This window comes from Pyrgilauda ruficollis, unplaced genomic scaffold (genome assembly GCF_017590135.1).
Source record: "Pyrgilauda ruficollis isolate IOZ18807 unplaced genomic scaffold, ASM1759013v1 scaffold25, whole genome shotgun sequence".
NCBI classification, from domain to species: domain Eukaryota; kingdom Metazoa; phylum Chordata; class Aves; order Passeriformes; family Passeridae; genus Pyrgilauda; species Pyrgilauda ruficollis.
Window position 1 is genome coordinate 206,723 of NW_024523822.1, and position 19,042 is coordinate 225,764.

Consider the following 19,042-nt stretch of genomic DNA (forward strand, 5'->3'; position numbering starts at 1 on the left):
GGAATGTCAGCCAGAAATTTCCCCCACTCCCAAATCCAGTCTCTTGTTATTGCAATAATCACATCTTGTAATGCCTAATGCAAACAAAAATGTTATATGTCATATTGACTGAGAACAGTTAGCTTTCTAATCTACCATGTCTGCATTTGTACATAGGACACTAAATAAATATGCACTATGGAAAAAGAGTGAGGATAATATAAATACTTTGGATCTACTTGCTTTATTTGCTGGGGAATGGCTGTCTTTGCATTTGATTGCACAAATAAACTGTACCAAAACATTCTGGATGAATAAGAACTCATTAAACTTCTGCTCTTTGGATGATTTATCTCAAAAAGACATTTGAAGGGCAATGTCTATCATTATGACACATACAAAAATAGTATACCTAAAGGTCACAAAAGGTAATTTAACACTTCACTCTTTCAGAATTCCATACTTGAAACCACGTTACTAATTGTATGCTACAATTAGAATATGGAACTTACAGTTGCACTAAACAGTTAAGTTATAAACTAACATAAATCATTGTATCAGTATAAAATAAACTGACTGCAACAGTTAGAAAAGGGAACTGCAATAAAGGTTTTTTTGGAGCAACTGAAGGAAGATGCAAGCTTTGTCAACATGATGCAATAGCTTATAAAAAGGTTTTGTTGCTTACATTTTCCCTCCCTTGATGTGGTCAGCAAATAACAGAACCTAAGCCTCAGTTATCAAAGAATCTTCAAAAGCTCAAAAGTGAAATGCTGCTGTACTCTGAAGCCAAGATTGTCATGGTCTGATTGGATCTCTCTAATTTACAGGACAACATGGTCTGTAAATTATTTTATGAGCTCATTAGGAAAGGAAAGAAACACACACATCAAACAAAGACTCAATCTCCTTCAGACAAACGAGACTAACATGGGAATTCACTAATTCATTCCTTAATTCATGAGGTTTTTAACTCAAAAGTTGTCTAAATCATAAAAGATGTAAGCAAAGTACTCCCAGAGCTGCTGGGGAGAGTGCTCATCCTTTCTCCTCTGTGCTGTGCAGGCCTCCCATGTATCCCATCAGGAAGCATGAAAACCTCAGCAGATTGGCTGATGCTGGATATGCTTCAGAGGTGCTTCTGGGCAAGTTGTCATGTTTACGACTTACAGTTTGAAGTTTGGTCTACGTGATTCCTGTAAGTCAGTGCACTCTGAAGGAACTGACAATCAGTAGGAAGGATTATGTCTGTAGCAGACAAGTAACGTCTTTGTAATGACCTGAGCCCTTCCTGTAGGCTTCCTACATGTTGCCCTCTCTTGGATCTCACAGCACTGGTCCCAACAACATCAGGTCTTTGTATGAGCTGTGTGTTAGCTAAAACCTGAGCAGGAGCTGAGTGAAGAGACACATGACAGAAAGAAAAGCCTAAATGTGTTTCATGAAATGGAAGGAGATATGATCAGGTACCAGTTTGGAGACTGCTTCTACAGAATGTATAATGTTTTTTAATTTAATATTTTAAATATATTAGTTCATATGAAAGTTGTTAACTGTAGTACAGTAGGAGCTTCTGTCACAGTAGGTAAGTTTTATCAATGAAAATATAAATTACCTGGAGGCAGGTAACAATCAGATGTTTCTCCTAGTGTCTAGATAAGCTGTGGAAATGCATGTCTCTGTGAATACCAACAGCTTAGAAAGTATTCAAAAGGTGAGGCATTATGCCCAAGGGCCCCAGTGGAAAGGTTGGTGCTAATGGAAAAGAAACTAGTCTTTGAGGCACTGATTGTTTAGAAGGTGAGGAACAATCTGAGGAGCTTACTCAGTCATATCCTCCTGCAACCATTTGCTTTCAGCCACTGATGGATGAATGGAGAAGGAAATTGAAACTTGGTCTGAAACAGGATTCCATAGGAATGTATCCAATTAAACTGCAGAGAAAATATTTTGTCTATTATATTACTTTTTCTGAATCTATGTTTCTTTTCTCGTTGTCTTCAAGGAAGATAGTGAATGAAACAGAATACGAAAAAACACTGATGTATAGGAGAAGAAGTGACAAAGGAGTAAGAGAAACATAAAGCTCTTTGGGAGAAAGATAAAAAGCTGAACAAGTTTCTGGAGAGCTTTAGCTTCACTTCCACTCATAGAAAAAACATCAAAGGTAGAAGAGACAAGCATTCAAGATTAGATTTAAGACAGTGTAATGGTGAATCAGCTGTACTAGAAAGCATATGCATTTTCAGTTTTCTTGTTTCATCTTTTTTTCAGACTTTATCTTTTTTTTTCTTTTTAATGCATGGATTTTGTCAAGCCTTACTCTTCATTAATCTGTTTGCTAACAATTAGCACAAGTCTTCCAAGAGAAAACTGGGAAGTTTTGCAAAATTTTAGTGCAATTTATATGAGCTGGTCCTGGAGCCAGGAAAAAGGCAATTAGATTCCTGCTTTGTGGAGATGATGACAGATTGAGCTCTGCATCCTGAAAACTTAGCCAAGGACACTGAGAAACAGTACCAGAACCCAGGGTCTGAGAGCTGGCAGGTTATCTTGCATCAATTTGATGACTAACTGGGAAATGTTGCTTGGCTTGGTTTCCTCATGGCTCAGAGCCCACCTCAGGATGAAAACAGACTCCACTGTGGTAAAAAAGACTGGGTACTTACCAGGCAGGTAATAAAAGTAAGGTTTTGTTCATCACCAAATCACTGAGCAATTCTTGCAGAAAGGGGCCTTTGGAGGTCACTGGTTGCTCTTCACCACCTCTACCAAACCAGTCAACTTCAAATTTGATCCAGCTTCAGGGATAGAATTGTTGAGACTCTTCTCCAACCAAAGATTGAAGATCCCCAGGATTAGGGTTGCCATAGTCTCACACCTCCCCTGTTTAATTAAACTCAGGGTGTGATTTTTTTTTTCCTTTCCTTATATTGCATTGGAACTCCACATGTTCCCTGTGTGCTTTTCATCTTTGTGCATCTCTGAGAAGAGTCCTGCTTCCTCTTCTCTATGTTCTCACATCAGGTAGCTGAACATAGCAACTTCCCTTTTTCTCACCACCATAAACTAACCCATTTCTTTATCCCTCCCCACGATCATATTCGTAGTTCTCCACTGAACTAACTCCAATTGGTCAATACTTTTCCTGCACAGGGAAGCTCAAAATGTGATGCTATGCTCTAGCACTGACAGAAGGGAATTAAGATGTCCCCTAGCTGCCGGCTACATTCTCACTTATATAGAACAACAACTGGTTGGTTTTCTTCACCTAGAAAGAAAATGGCAACTCTTGTCCTAATTATTGTCCAGAAAGATGCCTAGATGTTTTCCCCATGAAAATGCTTTCCATCTGGTCATGGCCCTGAATGCAGTACTCCTGAATGCAGCTGTTCCACCCCAACTGGAGGACTCTGCAATTATTGAAATTCGTTAAATCTTTATTCACACATTTTTTCAGCCTGTCAAGATCCTTCTACCTGACAGCCCTGCACTCCAGTTGATCATCACTCTCTACTCTGGTTTGATACATTAAGAGTGAACAAGAAATAGAGATTTTGTTGTATTTATGAGGTTTTCTTTTTTACTCTTTCCATTTCTGGATGGACGTACATGTTAAAGGCAAAAAATGTTACGCCTATACAGATATATAATAGCATTCAGCAGAATTTGTCATCCGGACAAACATGAAACCAGAATTCAGTATACTCCACAAGACTGATTAATTTTGGATGTCCCCGCTGCCATGATTCCTTACAAGGAATTCAGTTCTTTTCAATTTCTTTCAAGGAAGGAGGCAATGTTTTTCTCCTGCACTAGAAGTATATTCTAGACAAAGAATATTTTTAAAAAATTTACTAATATTTCACATATAATTGTTGGGAATGAGAGAGTGAGAAAAGACTGAAATAAGATTCCCAACAGATCAAGAATAAGAAACACTGAATTATTCAAAGAATAAACTCACAGTTAGCAACAGGTCATTAAAGAAAGTACAAAATTCATCACTAGGACTCTGAGTCCATAAGCCAGATTCTGCTACAGAGGTTTTTTGCAGTGTGCAAAGCTGTGTGCACTATACCCAAGGACCCCAAACCCCAGTTGCTGCTGGATCACAGGCAGGATCCTCATCAGGGTAGAACACAGGCACTGAACGTTTGTGATAATACTGAAGCCGTGAGAGTAGTTTTTCCACTATATGAGGGTATTTTTCAGACACATCATTTTTCTCTTCAGGGTCATGAACAATATCAAACAGCCAAAGTCTCTTTGTTGATGGATCAGATGACTGAATCTGTGACTCATTGTACAAAGACGGTGGAGGGAACCAATGACTGCAGCCTGCAGGAACAGGAACAGACCAAGGGTCAATTCTGAGATAAAGAGCAGCAGTGTGGAGACACAGTTTTACTATAATTGATGAATTCACTAGATCTCTTGACAAGCCCCTGCAAAGCAACGGTTGCTGCAGACCTTAACTCTAGTCCCACACCAGTGTCTCTAAATAGGAGTCTCATTTTTGCAAAAAAACCACTGGACCACTGAGATTCAAAATTCCATGTAACTTTATTTCATATCAATTAATTAACTCAATGGCCCTTCTTCTTGGATTATATGATCCTTATGGATCCCTTCCAACTTGAGATATTCTGTAACAGTTTTTTCCCTACAGTTTAAGTAAGTTGCAGACAAAATAATTGGAAAATGAAAAAAATACATAGTTTGGATTTTAGAAGTGCTCATTCTAGATCTTTGCATGTGGTCAAAATCTAAGAAGTTAGCACAATTACTAAAAAAAATTAAAACATATGAAACAAAATTAAACTGTGTTTGCAGTGAGTGGAAGATAGGATACACTGTACAAAAAAAGGAGTTCTTTTGTTACCTGGATATCCAGTTAGTAACTTCCATTTTCCATGTCTTATTGCTGCATGTATGGATATATTGAAAAGTGCATCATCCCATGGAGAAGAATTGCTCTGTCGTAAAGATGTCCTCTTATCAATGCCAAGACCTTAACCAAACAATAAACTAAGTTAGGTGCATTGCATATTCATGAGGTTTTTTAGAACTCTGTTGGAAAACAAAGCAGTATCACCCATTTATTTTTCCCTACTGGATAAAGAATTTTTTGTATATAAATGCAAAGATCTGTGCTATGATTCAATGGATGTATTTAACTGTGAACTTGAACTGCATTTTAAAAACATACCAGTGGAATGGTAAGTAAAATGTCACAGCTGAGTCCAGATAACTGGACTAATTTTGTACACAGATATTATATGTGTATCTCATATACCTGTATTAAGAACGCTCAAAATTGGAATTACTAAATTTGGTCATACAAGTACCTGTATCTTTTTCCAGATAGGAATGCAGGATCGAAAGATCTCCTGAAGTCAATGCTACTACTGTTAATTCTCTTAGGTCGCTACAGGGAACAAGTCCCAGGTTCTGACCACAACAGACAGCTGTTCCTTTGGGCTGAGCTGGCTGTGTCCACAAAAATCCACATCTGGTCAGCAAGCTTCTTCTTTGGCATATCTTCATACCGTCTTTGGAGGAGCTGTGTATGATGTGGCCCCATATTCAGATACTATTGAAAACTGAAATGTCAACTATGCACACATTCCCTCTCAAAAGGAAACCTGAAGCTCCTTATAGGAGGGAGCTCAGGAAAAATAATTAAAATGCATTGACTAGGGATGATTAGGAGAGCACTTTGTTCTTGAAACCAACAGGGAGGAAGCAAGTCAGACTGACAGCCCAGGAGCATCCAAACCAACTTTGATATCAGCCTTCATAAATAAAATAGGCATCCAAGACATAACATCTAAAAGTTTTTTATTAACTATCAGCTGATAGCAGTTTACCAATGAAGGCAACTTTAATCAGACCAGAAGACACCTTAGAAGATGGAGAGAAACCAATGTTGATTTTCTAGCTTCTTTCCAAAAGAAATGGTTTTCAATCAGTTTAGGGAATCTGAAGGACTCTGCTGTCAGATTTTTGGATGAGAATCCACGAGCATCCAAGGGTGATGTAAGAGCTAACAGGAAGCAGAACTAGGTATTTCTAAAAAGAGTAAATTCTACAGAACACAGTGGGGCAAATACACATGGAAAGAAGAACAGAAATTCGGGAAAATAAATGCTAGACATAAATTCTCCATTTTTTATGACGGACTTGCCAAGTTTTTATTTTCTTTCAGGACTGTACACTTTGAGTTTATTTTCTTTAATAAACAGATTTGTGCATACCCAAGTTCCTCATCTACATCAGACTTGTATAATGTTCCCAGATTACAAGGATATAGGATAAGGAATAAGGATATAAAAGAGACTACTTTCTGGAGTATGCATACACAAACTGGGGAGGGCTCAGCTCATCTTAGATCAAGAAACACTGAAGCTGATCTAAAAAAGAAAATAAACCTCAAACCCCTATGAAAACAAGTAAAACCTCATAAGTAACTCCAGCAGAATCTCTTCTGAAAGATAAATCCTCACACAGCCATGTGATGACCATAGAAAATATGAAACAGTTTAAAGATTAATTCTGCTTACTTTTCAACATCATTGTGTTATGTGTTATTCTGTTATTTGCTTTGCTACTCCCTCCTTGACTACTCCTCTTTGCCATCTACTTTCTTAAAGCATAATGAAAGACATTTGGTAGGTCAAAAAGAGAATCATGCTTTTTAAACCTTATGTCTCAAAACTACAATTTCAAGGCATGGTCTAAAGATAAAATTATGTGAACCTGCATTTCTGATTTTAAAGTTTAGCATGAAGAACATGCTTCTGCTTGCTGAGCTACACACAGTATATGTGGACCCACAACATTACAGAAGATAAACTATTTATAACACCTCAAATAAATGGTATGAAAGACTGCATTTCTAGATATACTTTGCAAAACATCCCATAGATGCCATAGAATGAGACTCAAATGCCATATATGAGACTCAAAATAAGAATGCCATATATGAGACTCAAAATAAGATTCAAGGAGATAAAATAGTTTTTAAACACTGATTTGGTCCAGGTAACAAAACTATACTCCTAAATGAAAAAAATGCTTTTACCAGAGAATGAAGTTGAAGTTATTTGGTGAAATATTATCTTTCACCAACATTTCTTAAAGAAAAATGCATAAATTCCCCCATGTTGAGCTGTTATAAACAGAACTCTGTCAGTTACGTTAATTCACCCATTGCAAGCACTTGTTTTGTGCCAGAGAAATATCCAGTCTATTATTCAGGGAAGTGCATTGCTTTCCACACAGTACAAGTCAACTTTCACCAGACTTATTGGTCATGGAACACAGACTGATGCTTGTTCAAATGCTCTCTACAAGGACACTTACAAGACTGCCAGTTTATTACATTACATAAGCACCAGATACAGAAGTATTATAAATAAAAATTTTGCTTGATATGAATTCTTTTCTTCCCATCCTATGACTTGTAGCTTAAACTCAGATATTCCTCCTGTTGCATTTACCCATCTTCCTCCTTCTCTTCTCTTACAGGGATTCCTTTTCTGATTTTGCAGACTGAAAAAATCATATTGGTTTTGTTTCCTTTTCAAGACAAAATGTTCAGTTCCATAGCATCTAAGCAGGTTTTTTCTGCATTTGTTCTATATTGTGGGGGAGTTTTTATTAATTTTTTCCATTATGGTTGACAGTAACAACAGCCCTGTGGACTAATTCAGTAGTCAAAGGACAGATGCCTTTTATTAAGCTCTGTAATCAAGCCAGCCTTCCTAGATCTGCATACTCTCCTTATAGATTTATATATTAAAAAAAGCAATGCTTTTGCTTGTGTAGAGGCTAAACACTTTACTTTTTTGCCATTGGACCAGTGTATCAGTGGCTAACGAAATAAGCCTTTGTTTTTACCTTGAAAGAAAGTCCCACAGCCTTTTCCATGAATTTTATTATTGTCAAACAGAAGCCACTGTTTCCTGAAGCTCAACTTTGGAGCCCCACCAGTAGCTATATTTCGTTTTTAAGTAGTCTCTTGGGAAATTATAAAACTTATATTAGCTAAGAAAACAGTGAGCATTCATTCAGATATTTATTTTCAAATATTTTATGCTAAAAGGAATTTTTCTAAAGATTTTAGAGTTTTGGTTGAAGTCCGAGGTCACCAATTAGTATTCAAATAGTTTTTATATCTCTGTAATAAAAGCTAGGTCCCTCAGAAGACATTGCTCTTGACAGGTGATTTTGGAGTTTATAACATAGTTCCAGAAATGCTTTGTATTGACAGTCTTAAAAATGGTTTCAGGATCAGATTTTTAAAGGAGTTGAGGTGGCCAACTCTTACTACCCACAAAAGTAAATACTTTAGAAGTCTGGCCCTTTGCCCCTTGCAGAAACTTCAGCTTAGCTCTTTTACTTTTGTTATCATACATTGTTTCTATACATATACATATTTCAAATTAGGATGAAAAATCCTGTAATTTTCAATAGCTAATCTATGCCTTCAAGAAACTTGATTTTTTCAAAGACCAATGTCATTAACTCTGAAAAATCTACACAAGATGCTCAGAAAGCATCAGTCAATATGTGGGCTACATTTGCAAAAATAATTGCCATTTTGATAATTTGAATATTCCATAGCATACTTTTCAGGCAGAATGTTGGAAAATTTACTACTGGATAAGTACATAAGTTATGTTCTGACTGTTGACCAGAGAATATCCCAGATTTTTTAGGAAAAGTGAACAATGTTTCAGTGCATTAAGTCTTGCTAATGCCCAAATTCAAGTACAACAAAAGGGGAAGTAAAGAGTATTGGCGGGGAAAAGCCAATACTCCACATACAGAACAGCATGTGCTCTAAACTAGCTACTGCTACTGTTATTTAGGGAAGTGTTTGCCAAGTTTTAATGAACAAGTATGGTCCAGAGGCTGTCCAGAAAAGCAATCCCAATAATAGAATTGGCAACAAATAGGAAACTATGCCACCACTGAGATCCTTCTTGTGCCCACATGGTGTAGCATGCAGTTTTGGTTCCCACATTACAGACACAGAAAAGCCATGCAAGATACAAAGACTTGACACAAGGAAGACTATAAAGCTATGGAACAACTTCCATGTGAAGAATGATTAAGTAAATAGGATTCTTGATCCTCAAAAATGGACAACTGACAAGAGAACGGTCAGAGGTCTAAGAAATTGGCCAGGGGAACCTGAGAAGGAACAAGAAGTCCTTCCCAATAGGGGCATTGAATAAATTAAGATGTCATGTATTGAAAATAAATTATAGTATATATTTCCTAATCACAAACCAAACTCAGGTGTAGAATTCCTTTACATGGAATGCTGTGGGTGGCAAAAGTTTATGCAGGTTGAGTAATAAAAGAATCCACAAAGTGGAAGAAAAATCCCTCAAGAATTATTACATCCAAAATCACAGCCTAAAGATTAAGAGCAGGCTGTGGGGGCCACACAAGAGAAGTGTATTTATGCGCTTGCCCTCATGTACTCTGTGCTACACAACTGCTACTCTCAGAACAATGAACTGGACAGATTTTTGGTGTGGTCTTACACAAGATGTGTTACCAAATCACTTTCAGTTCAGCAGAGGCAAATAAAAAATTAACAAAAGAAAGTGCTGTATCAAAGTACATTTATACAACTTTTATTATATTAATCCCTGTATGCACTGAACTGAAAAGGTCAAAATTTCCACAAAAACTAAGTAGAAAATTGTAGCACCATAGCATATCTCAAGTAGTAAAGGACTCGTGGATCATAGACTCCAACTCTCTTCTCCTCACATGACTACCCCAAACGAAACCATATAACCAAGACAATCGTGCAGATGCTCCACGACCTCTGACAGGCTGTGACACTCCCTGGGGACCCTGTTTCAGGGTCCATAATGGCCAGTGTGATCTTCTCCTGATGCAGTTTCATTCCATGTGCTCATGCCCTGTCAGCAGGCACAGAGAGAGGGGATCAGCACCAGCCCCTCTGCTTTCTCCCTTGAGGAAGCTGTAGGCTGCCCTGAGGTCACCCCTCAGCCTTCTCCAAGCTGAGCAAAACAAGTGACCTCAGCCCTTGAAGCCTTCCACCACCTTGGCCGCCCTCCTCCCTATGTCTATAAGATTCAGATTCAGGTTTAACTTCGTTTTCACAAATCCATGAACACCATAAATAATTTCTAGCACATCCTCTAGTTTACTTAGAGTGCTATTCTTTAAAGGAGGGGTAGAATAAAGCAATGGCAATATTAATTTGTACTAGCAATGACTTCCAATGCACAGATCAGTATGTGCAGACAGGTCAGGAATTTCCTTAGGGCTGCTTTTTCACTTATACCAGCACATAAATCAAGAGGACAGTAATTGAAATAATGTATTCACATTGAAATCAGAATCTGACACCTACATTATTTCCTGCTTTATTCATACCATTTTAAACTTTAGAAAAGCCTCTACAATTTACAGAAATGTTATAAGATGACAGGTTTTGACATACTGAAGTGTGTCCCAAGACATGGTTACTAACAGAAGATTCAACATAAAACAGAAAAGATTATCCAAAACTTCCTACTTGGCCCAGCAATCTGTTCTTTCACTTCACTTCCTAAGCATAGGGAAGATCACAAAAAATGCTGCAATGTGCTTAGCCCTGTTTTATTCCTCCCCTCCTTTCATAAAAGCTCTCTGATCTCATTCAGTATCCCAGTGTACTCCTGATTTAAAACATCATTTATGTTAGAAGGGTAGCTCTTCCAGAAAAAAAAATACTGTCTTCATACATATTTTTGCATACGCTTACAGCAGCCTTCTGCTTAATTCATTAGTTCATCTATCCAGCTGGGCAATGATTTCTGGAGGTGGAAAATAGGAAGCAAAATTTTTTCACATTTCTACCCCTCTGATCAATGTACGCTTGAGAATCAATCATCTGTTTCTTGGCTCATATAACCCTAGTTACCTATCAGAAACTTATCTAAAATTAAAATATACTAATTTATCTGACTACCATGAAAACCACAAAAACGTCTGAAAATCCATTTATTTTTCTGTACAACTCAAAAACTCTTAAATTCTTCTTCTACTGCTGCAAACCAAACCAACTTCATGATCCTTTCATACCTGCAATGCTACACGGTAATAGAAGAAAAGAAGGGTTGATCCAGTTTTACTGCATTTTACAGCTTTAGATGCCTATCAGAAGCTCTCATCTTCCTGTGTGGAGACCATAAATCCACTTTGTTTATCTGTTTAAGTCTTATGATGTTTTCAACAGTTTCACTGATAATCTCTAAAATATTTAATATTCAATCAAGAGCAAATAATAGAAAAAAGTTTTCCTAATGCAACCAAAATCAAAAATAGCACAGACAACAGCAAAAAGCCACTGCAACACTTGGTAGAAAGGCTGGAAAATTCAGATCTGTAAGCTTCTTTGCAAGTATTTCCTATGATTCACTTAAATCCTTTGCTTTTTATTTTGCAAAGCAAATAGTCCACATACCACGTAACTGTTATTTGTAAAAACGGTTAAGGATAGTCCACACCCACACTGTGCAGATTTGCAAGCTAAAGAAAATAAAAGGTACAATCTGACCTGCTTTTTAAAGAAAGGCTTGCTCTTTAAGTTAATCTAAAAGACAAATTTTTGGAAACATTAAATAGAATTAGTTTCATAAGAGTATACTCATTTAAACATTGATATCTAATTTTTAACTGTCAGAAGGAAGAAGATAAACTAAATGAAGTTTAAATCTTCAGCTGTGATTTAAAAGAAGGACTATACATATTCTATATCAATATTCATGGTATTTTGCTCATCTAATAAACATAGATCAATTACTCTTCTCATTCCTCTAGCTTTCCTTCTTTCATCCACTGAGACCAGCTCAAGCAATTGGTAGAAACTTAAAAGTATGGCAACATAAATAGACAGTACATCTAAAAATAAAATATTCTCCCTTCAGTGTGTGATTAAGATGATGAAAATGACTGACGTTGAGAACAAGTTTTCTTGGCTGGTAAGAGATCAAAGAGTACACAGTTCTCTCTAACATGCCACTTAGCAAGGTCCTGACCACAAAATTTAAAAGTGCCCAAAATGCTTGAAGAATGCTGTATTTCTGTACACTGTGGTCTACAATACAAGCATGGGGGGAGGCAATGTTGGGTACTGAGGAACAATTTTGGAGAAAGACAAAGGAATGTTAGTTTATTATTTATTTGTGAGCCAGAGCCCTGACCAAAGAGCACTCTGAACAGCTAAGTGAATATCAGAGTGGCCATGCCTACTATTTTTCCAATATCCTACACAGTAACAGAAACATTCTTTTATAAGTAGCTGCACATAATTAGTGTCCTTTAAGGAAAACAGAAGCAAATGAAGCTTCTACCATTCTTTCTTCATCTGCAAAACAAGGATGTTAGAAGTTATCTACCTTTCTCAGTGTATTTCCTGAAGTAAAGAAATGAAAAATATCAGCATTCTCTGTAGTTAAATTTCTATTTCTGATAATATAATGCAGCAGCAGTATGACAAGGAAAATATAACCACAAAAAGCTCCAAGCTTAATTGTAACCTACTTGACAGAAAAGACTGAAAAGTCTGTATTAAGAAAAGCCACAAAACCCAGGGTGAATTAAGATTTTAGGTGGCTCACACTCTTTGCAGTCCAAATAAAAAACACATCTGAACAAATAGTAAACAGGCTTTGCAGGTGTAAAGCACATTTAAGAGCATTCAGCCCAAGTAGTAGTATCACCAGCATTTCCTGTGACACAAGAGTATGGACATATTACACTGGATGTCTCAATAGTTTGAAACCTTGCTGTTTGTAGTGTACCCTGCACAATGAGATTCCCTATTAACTAAAAATTTTCTCTGTAATTCTCAAGATGTGTATTTCAGTACAAATTTTGTCTGGAAAACAATAGGAAAAGAGAGAAAGATTCTCACGTGGATAGAAAAGCACCTAAAAAACCACGAAACGAAACCAGTTTCAATTTCACACTGGAGAGGCCACCATTGGTTTCCTAAAGGAATTTGTGCTGGGACCTGTACCGTTGAACATATTCCAAATGACCTGGAAAAGTGAATGAACAGTGAGACGAGAGTGTCTGGAAATGATGACAAGTTATCTGAAGCTGGCTGTGAAGGATGACAGAAGGCCTGTATGAGGCTGAGCATTAACACAATCATTGATATTTACAAGAGATACAGGTAAAATGATGCATGTGTGAAAAAAAAAAATGAAATTCATACAAACATATAAAATGATGGCCTTTGTGATTCTCATAACCAAGAGTGGAACTCTGGAATCACAACAGATTGAGCTGATGCTTTTAGAATTATGTTGTACAAAAAAGAGAACTGAGTGAAAGGAATTATTAGAAAAGAACTTGTTAACAAAGCAAAAAGCCTCATGCAAATGGAAAACTGTAGTTTTGCTCTTCCCATCTCAAAAACAAGACTGAGAAAGTTCAGAAACCAGTTGCAAGGTTAGGTGGTATGTAATCCCTTGTGAATAAAACACCTCTGCTAGATGTACATTCTACTTAATTAAATTTGAATTTTCTATGGAACTCCAAGGACCAGGTTGTTTCTGCTCCCTCCCATCCTGTGTAAAATTGGCCAAATGCAATCATATAATCAAAACTTTATTGTTTTAAATGACAGGGGATATATCATTTAAATATTCAGGCCAAATACTTTGCATACTTTGAACTTACTATACAGTAAGTGGTAAGTTACCTCATGAAATATCCTGAGTGAAATCCCATGACCTAGGTAGTTTTTAGTATTTTTCAGGATAACTTCAGACTCTACCTGGCCTAACTAGACATCACCTACAATGCAGAGCAGCACTATTGCACACCATGTAGCCACAGAGAGAAAAACTCAAACATGCTGAAACTCTGAGTGAGACATAAATTCTTTACTTAGGAAATTCATTGTTTGCTTTGGCTAGAAATGGCCATGTTCCAACAGGACGACACTACATTTTCTGAAAAAAATAGAGTGTTGTTTTATTTTTTGAACCACGCCAGAGATACTTCACAGAAAATCTTCATGTTATTCTATCACTTCTTAAAACCTTTTAATCACATCTCAGCTATCAGAACAGCTAGGACAGCTCTCTGAACTGCCAGTCCCCTGACATCCTTAACCCCAGATTATAAAGGTGATTAAAGAGATTGCATTTTATCAGTAAGCAAAACTGTCACTCAGACAGCAATGCAGCGAAGTCCTGCTTGTATTCAGAGACTCTTGGGGGGATCACTGCAAGCACTCATGTTTTCAGACTTATCTCTGCTAACAGAGGCTGAAGGAACACACACAGAGCTAGAGGTGTGACAAGAAGCACCCATCACGGGTTTTTGTCAGACACAGCCCCAGAGCAAGGGAGACAGCCATTACAAGACTGCACCACACAGCAGACAGCAAGAAACTACTGAACTCCAGAAACTAGTGCTTGCTGTGAGGCAGCTTCAGGGAATGAAGTGGCACTTATACATATGTTAAAAAAATATATTGTAAATAATTTAAAATTATTCAATCTTGTGCATACTGGCTATCAACTCACTGAAGGCTCTCACCCTTAACAAACAGGCTTTCAAAAGGTAAGTGTCACCTGGCAATGGTAGGTCTCAAGGCAATAAGTTAGATGCTTAAATTCTGCTGAGATTATACTCTAAGACATTAAAAGTTTCCTTATTCTGTAAAATGTTTTTGTTAGAGAGAAGTGAACAACTCCATATATGTTGCAGAGTAGAACTCTGCTTAACAGCTGAACCAAACCATGCACACTACTTCCACTAGGACTTAAAACCAACAAGCAGTAACGAGTACTATTTCCATAGTAAGGTAATGTATATGCCTCCCTGCCTCTTGTGATCTGATTAGTAGGCTGTAAAAACCACAGAGGAGATCCCCAGACAGAAGTCTGGGACTGGCAAACCAAAACCCACTTACATATGAAACCCAAACAGAAAGAGACTATTTTCTAGTAATTTCATCTTTAAAATCAACATACTATTTTAATAACCCAGAAAATTGCTATTGTATCCACCATCTTGTATGTATTGCCAGAAAAATGGTAATTGAATCATTCTCCTACTGCTTCCATTAAAATAAAAGCTTCTGTTCTTAGCTAAGTTATCTGATGCCATTATCAAGACTTAAAATTTTTATTTACATGTTGCCCAATAAAGAGAAAAAAGAAAACCCAAGCAGTTAAAAATATCACACATGATTACTTTCCTAACAACAGACAATGCAAACTCCTTATAATCATCTTGCCCCATTTTTGTGCTACAATAGCAGAAGTGTAGGTAAAAAAGAAAAAAAAAATCAAGAACTTTCTTAAGTATTTCCAAATTCCACATAAAGATTACTCTCATGACAGCAGTCTTCAGCCTTCTAGAAATCTCACCACATGCATACACTCAAATCCTGCATACACTCAAATCCTGCATGATTGGCAGGCTTCCCGTGCCTTACTAATGCTCAACTGTGGAACAGTGGGAAGTCAGTTAGATCTTCAAAAAATCTACCCAGAAACAAATGGGAACCTTTCCATTAATTTCTCTGGGCTTTGGTTCAGACTGGTTAAGCATCAGCAGTAACAAACAAGGAATTTGCACCCTACCAACTCCTCTTAATCAAATAAATGAAGCTAAATTCCCCTTTATCCATACAGCTCAGTAGACACAATGTGTTTTCCACAAAACGGTCATACGAAAGGCTTCCCCATTTGCATTTACAACAATCACTTTTGGCAACAACACATAAGCTTTAATCAACTCCTCAAATAAAAGTGATCTGAAATCAAAACAAAAGTGCCAATACATGATTTACCAATTCTCAAAAGAAAAAGTTTAAGAAAATAAGAACACACATTGCCATGAATTATACCAAAAGCTGAGCCTTATGGATGAACAGAAGAAAATGAATTCCAGAGTAATTTTTCCTGCTCCAAAACCCATGTCACCATGCTCTGAAGTTCTAGAAAATCAAAACAGTGTTTACTTAAACATAATTCCGTGCAGCACTGAAACAGCAGAATGAAGGCAGAATTCAGGTAACAGGTAACCAAACACTTGGTCCTTTTTATGAACATGGAGCCACACATGGGAACACAAAGTCAAGAAATGAACTATAACTTCACTGCAGTAAAACTCAGGAAGCCACCCAGTAACTCTTCTTTGTGGTCAGCACTGCTTCCCACAACCACATCTTCTGAACTTTCCTCCAACACCATTTTTCCAACTGTCCAATAGTTTCCTCCCTGAGGAAATTCCCAGGCCACACCAAAAGCACTAACCAACTGAGTTATTCTCTTTGTTACAAACAGTTTTGAAGAGCAACCTCCCATCTTCCAGGAGAGATTTCTCCCCAGCTCTGTGGAAGCCTGTACTTTATATTTCACATCATGTAATAAATACAAATATTATTAATGACAACAGAAAATAAGTGATGGGATGTCCAGATGGGTTTGGGTTATTTTGATTTCCACTAACATCAAACTTGTACATAAAACTTTTAATTTATATAAGAAAGTAAGGAAAGTTAGTGGGTACACCATTTGTAATAAATTCTCAACATTCTACTATCCTGTAAATCTTACTTCAATGATATATGTCTTCTTGAAGCATTCAAATGCAAAATATTCTGTAGGCACACTGTTGTTTTCATTTGCAAGTGATCTGGCCTACAGTTTGACTTGCAGACAGTCTACAAATACATTAAATCCCAGGTCTCTACATTACACCACAAAAGCCAGAATTGTAGACACACACACCAAGAAAAAAAAATCCAGATTTTCTTTGGTATTTCCCAGTTTTTAAGTACCCGGATCTGGGGAAAACAGAAAAGGTTGCAGAAAAGTTTAATCAGGGAACAAAAGAATAGAGAAATAGCTTTCAGACTACACCATTTCTAGTCAAGGCCACTTCAGCAATTAAAAAAATGGTCCCTGGTCCCATTTACATTGCTCATCTGCTCAAAGAACAAAAGTAGTATGGATCTACAGACTGTGTCAGAAATGCCAATGGATTTTCATTCTGTTTTAATTTCTTTGCTTTATGTTTTTGATTAAGCACCAACATGCTTTACTTGAACATGAGATTTTTTTTCCCTTCTAAATTTCAGGAAATTATATACTGAACATGATTAAAGTTTTTTATTATCTACCCTAGACCACAGTGATTACAATATCGAGAGCAGTGCAAGTACTACATTTGTCATTCCCACTTATGAATATTAAATCAAGTCTCTTACATACCCTGAAAATCTGGACTGTCTCTAATGCAGTAATATAATTTATTACTAAATATACTAAGTTCCCTAAAATCTTAAACCACTCAGATTAATCAACTTCTCACCTGCAAGATATGACTATATTTTCAAAGAAAATTTTATCGATAAATAAAAAAGCTAAAGGACAAAGGTTACAGTTAATATTTTTTTACAGTTGGAAGATAAACTTGGACTTCATATATCTTTTATTTATAAACATAAGGTTTTTTAAAATGCCACGTTTGTTAACAACATGAAAACATGAAAACAAACACATGGCTGTTCTCCAAAAATTTATAACTTTCCATTTCTAACTTTCTCTCTCCTATAACTACAGAAGCAGAAAAACTCTTCAATGCAAGTAGAAAATAATTCCCCAAGCAAAATTCTCCCTTGACCATAAACAGAAAACTTTGCACTGTGTTTCACTTGGACGAACTATAAATTTGTTGGTGCTACACTGCAAGTTTAGTTCTAGCATTTTATACAAGGGAAACTTCATGACAAGAATTACCTTTTGCTAGACTTGATTCTGTGGGGCAGCCTGCCACTAAGTTTTCATCAAGAAATGCACAAGACAAAGCAAACTCCAGAAGGAGTTTTAAGAATTTCTCCCTATTGCTTTGGCAAAGAGCATTCTGTTATCTTAGCATGAATACAATTCATATTCCTCCAGCAACTGATTCAGCTCGTGAATTTGGCTCCCCTCCAGCAGACAGCTCAGTCAACTGAAGTATAATCAGCTCTGGTTAAAAATGCCAGTCTCACTATGATCCCTTTGATACTCTGCAAATTATTGTAAGGCCTTTATTGATAACTGCTGAACTTCGGCAAATCTCAGCCAATGAACTGCAAAAAATGAAATTAGAGTAACATTCACAAAAATGCAGCAATTGGTTTTAATTTTGTGATTATAATGGATAATGTTACAAACGTATAGACTGTTCTTTCTTAGGATATATTCTTTCATAGGATATATGATTTGAACCAGCTTCATTGTATTGTCTCTGAATTAACTCTTACTTACATGAGTAAAGTCTTGGAAAGAGATGGAGAAATGGGAAGAGATGGAGAAACGGGCAGGAAAAAAATGTTATGGATATTTATCTTAACATTCAATAAAGAAAATGTAGAACTTACTGAATTTAAAACTTACTGTATTTTCAAAAATATGTATAATTTAGACTCTTCATAAACATAGTGGAAAAGTTAAATATCAAAGCCCCAGCAGGTCATTTAGACTGTTTTAAAGAAAGTATATATAAGTGTATCTTGTTTGGGAACAGACTGTTTTTGTTTAGACACTGCTTGTTGTACATTAACAAAATTTAATCATTATATTAATTAGTGCTTTTTAGACTTTTGTCTTCTTATGAAGCATGAAAGACAAAAAAAATCTCATGGAAATCAAAGCTCAAAATTATAAGGTAGCTTTGAGTAGCACTGTTTAATTAAGTAACATTTTTCCTCTTCAGAATAAAAAACAAACACTATCAATGTGAGAGGGGAACAAGTTCTTCACAGGTATTTCTAGGTCTGCTGCAGTCAGTGGATTGCTGGTTTAGGTGACTGTCTATACCACAGCCGACAGAAAATTCTCCTCACCAGAAAGAACGTCTTGCACATATTTTGAAAAGTCACATGAGTCACCTTCTTCCATCTACACTTTTATGTCTTCACCCAGATAAAGTCAATTCATTTTTGCTTTTCTGCTCATTCTTCTGAAGTTGACAATTTTTCCTTCATGTTTGTAGAGAATAAAATACT

General features: G+C 36.6%; 1 protein-coding gene across 1 annotated transcript in view; it reads right to left on the reverse strand.

The window, feature by feature from the left end:
• Window positions 1-3,911: 3,911 nt before the first annotated feature.
• The window catches only part of ARSB (arylsulfatase B), a 62,215-nt gene continuing 47,084 nt past the window's right edge, over window positions 3,912-19,042 (reverse strand). Inside the window, exons 7-8 of the mRNA XM_041470920.1 lie at window positions 4,865-4,993; window positions 3,912-4,320 (exon numbers count right to left, since the gene is read on the reverse strand). Coding sequence (XP_041326854.1) covers window positions 4,055-4,320; window positions 4,865-4,993 — 395 coding nt within the window. The 3' untranslated portion in view covers window positions 3,912-4,054. The remainder of the gene's footprint in view (window positions 4,321-4,864; window positions 4,994-19,042) is intronic.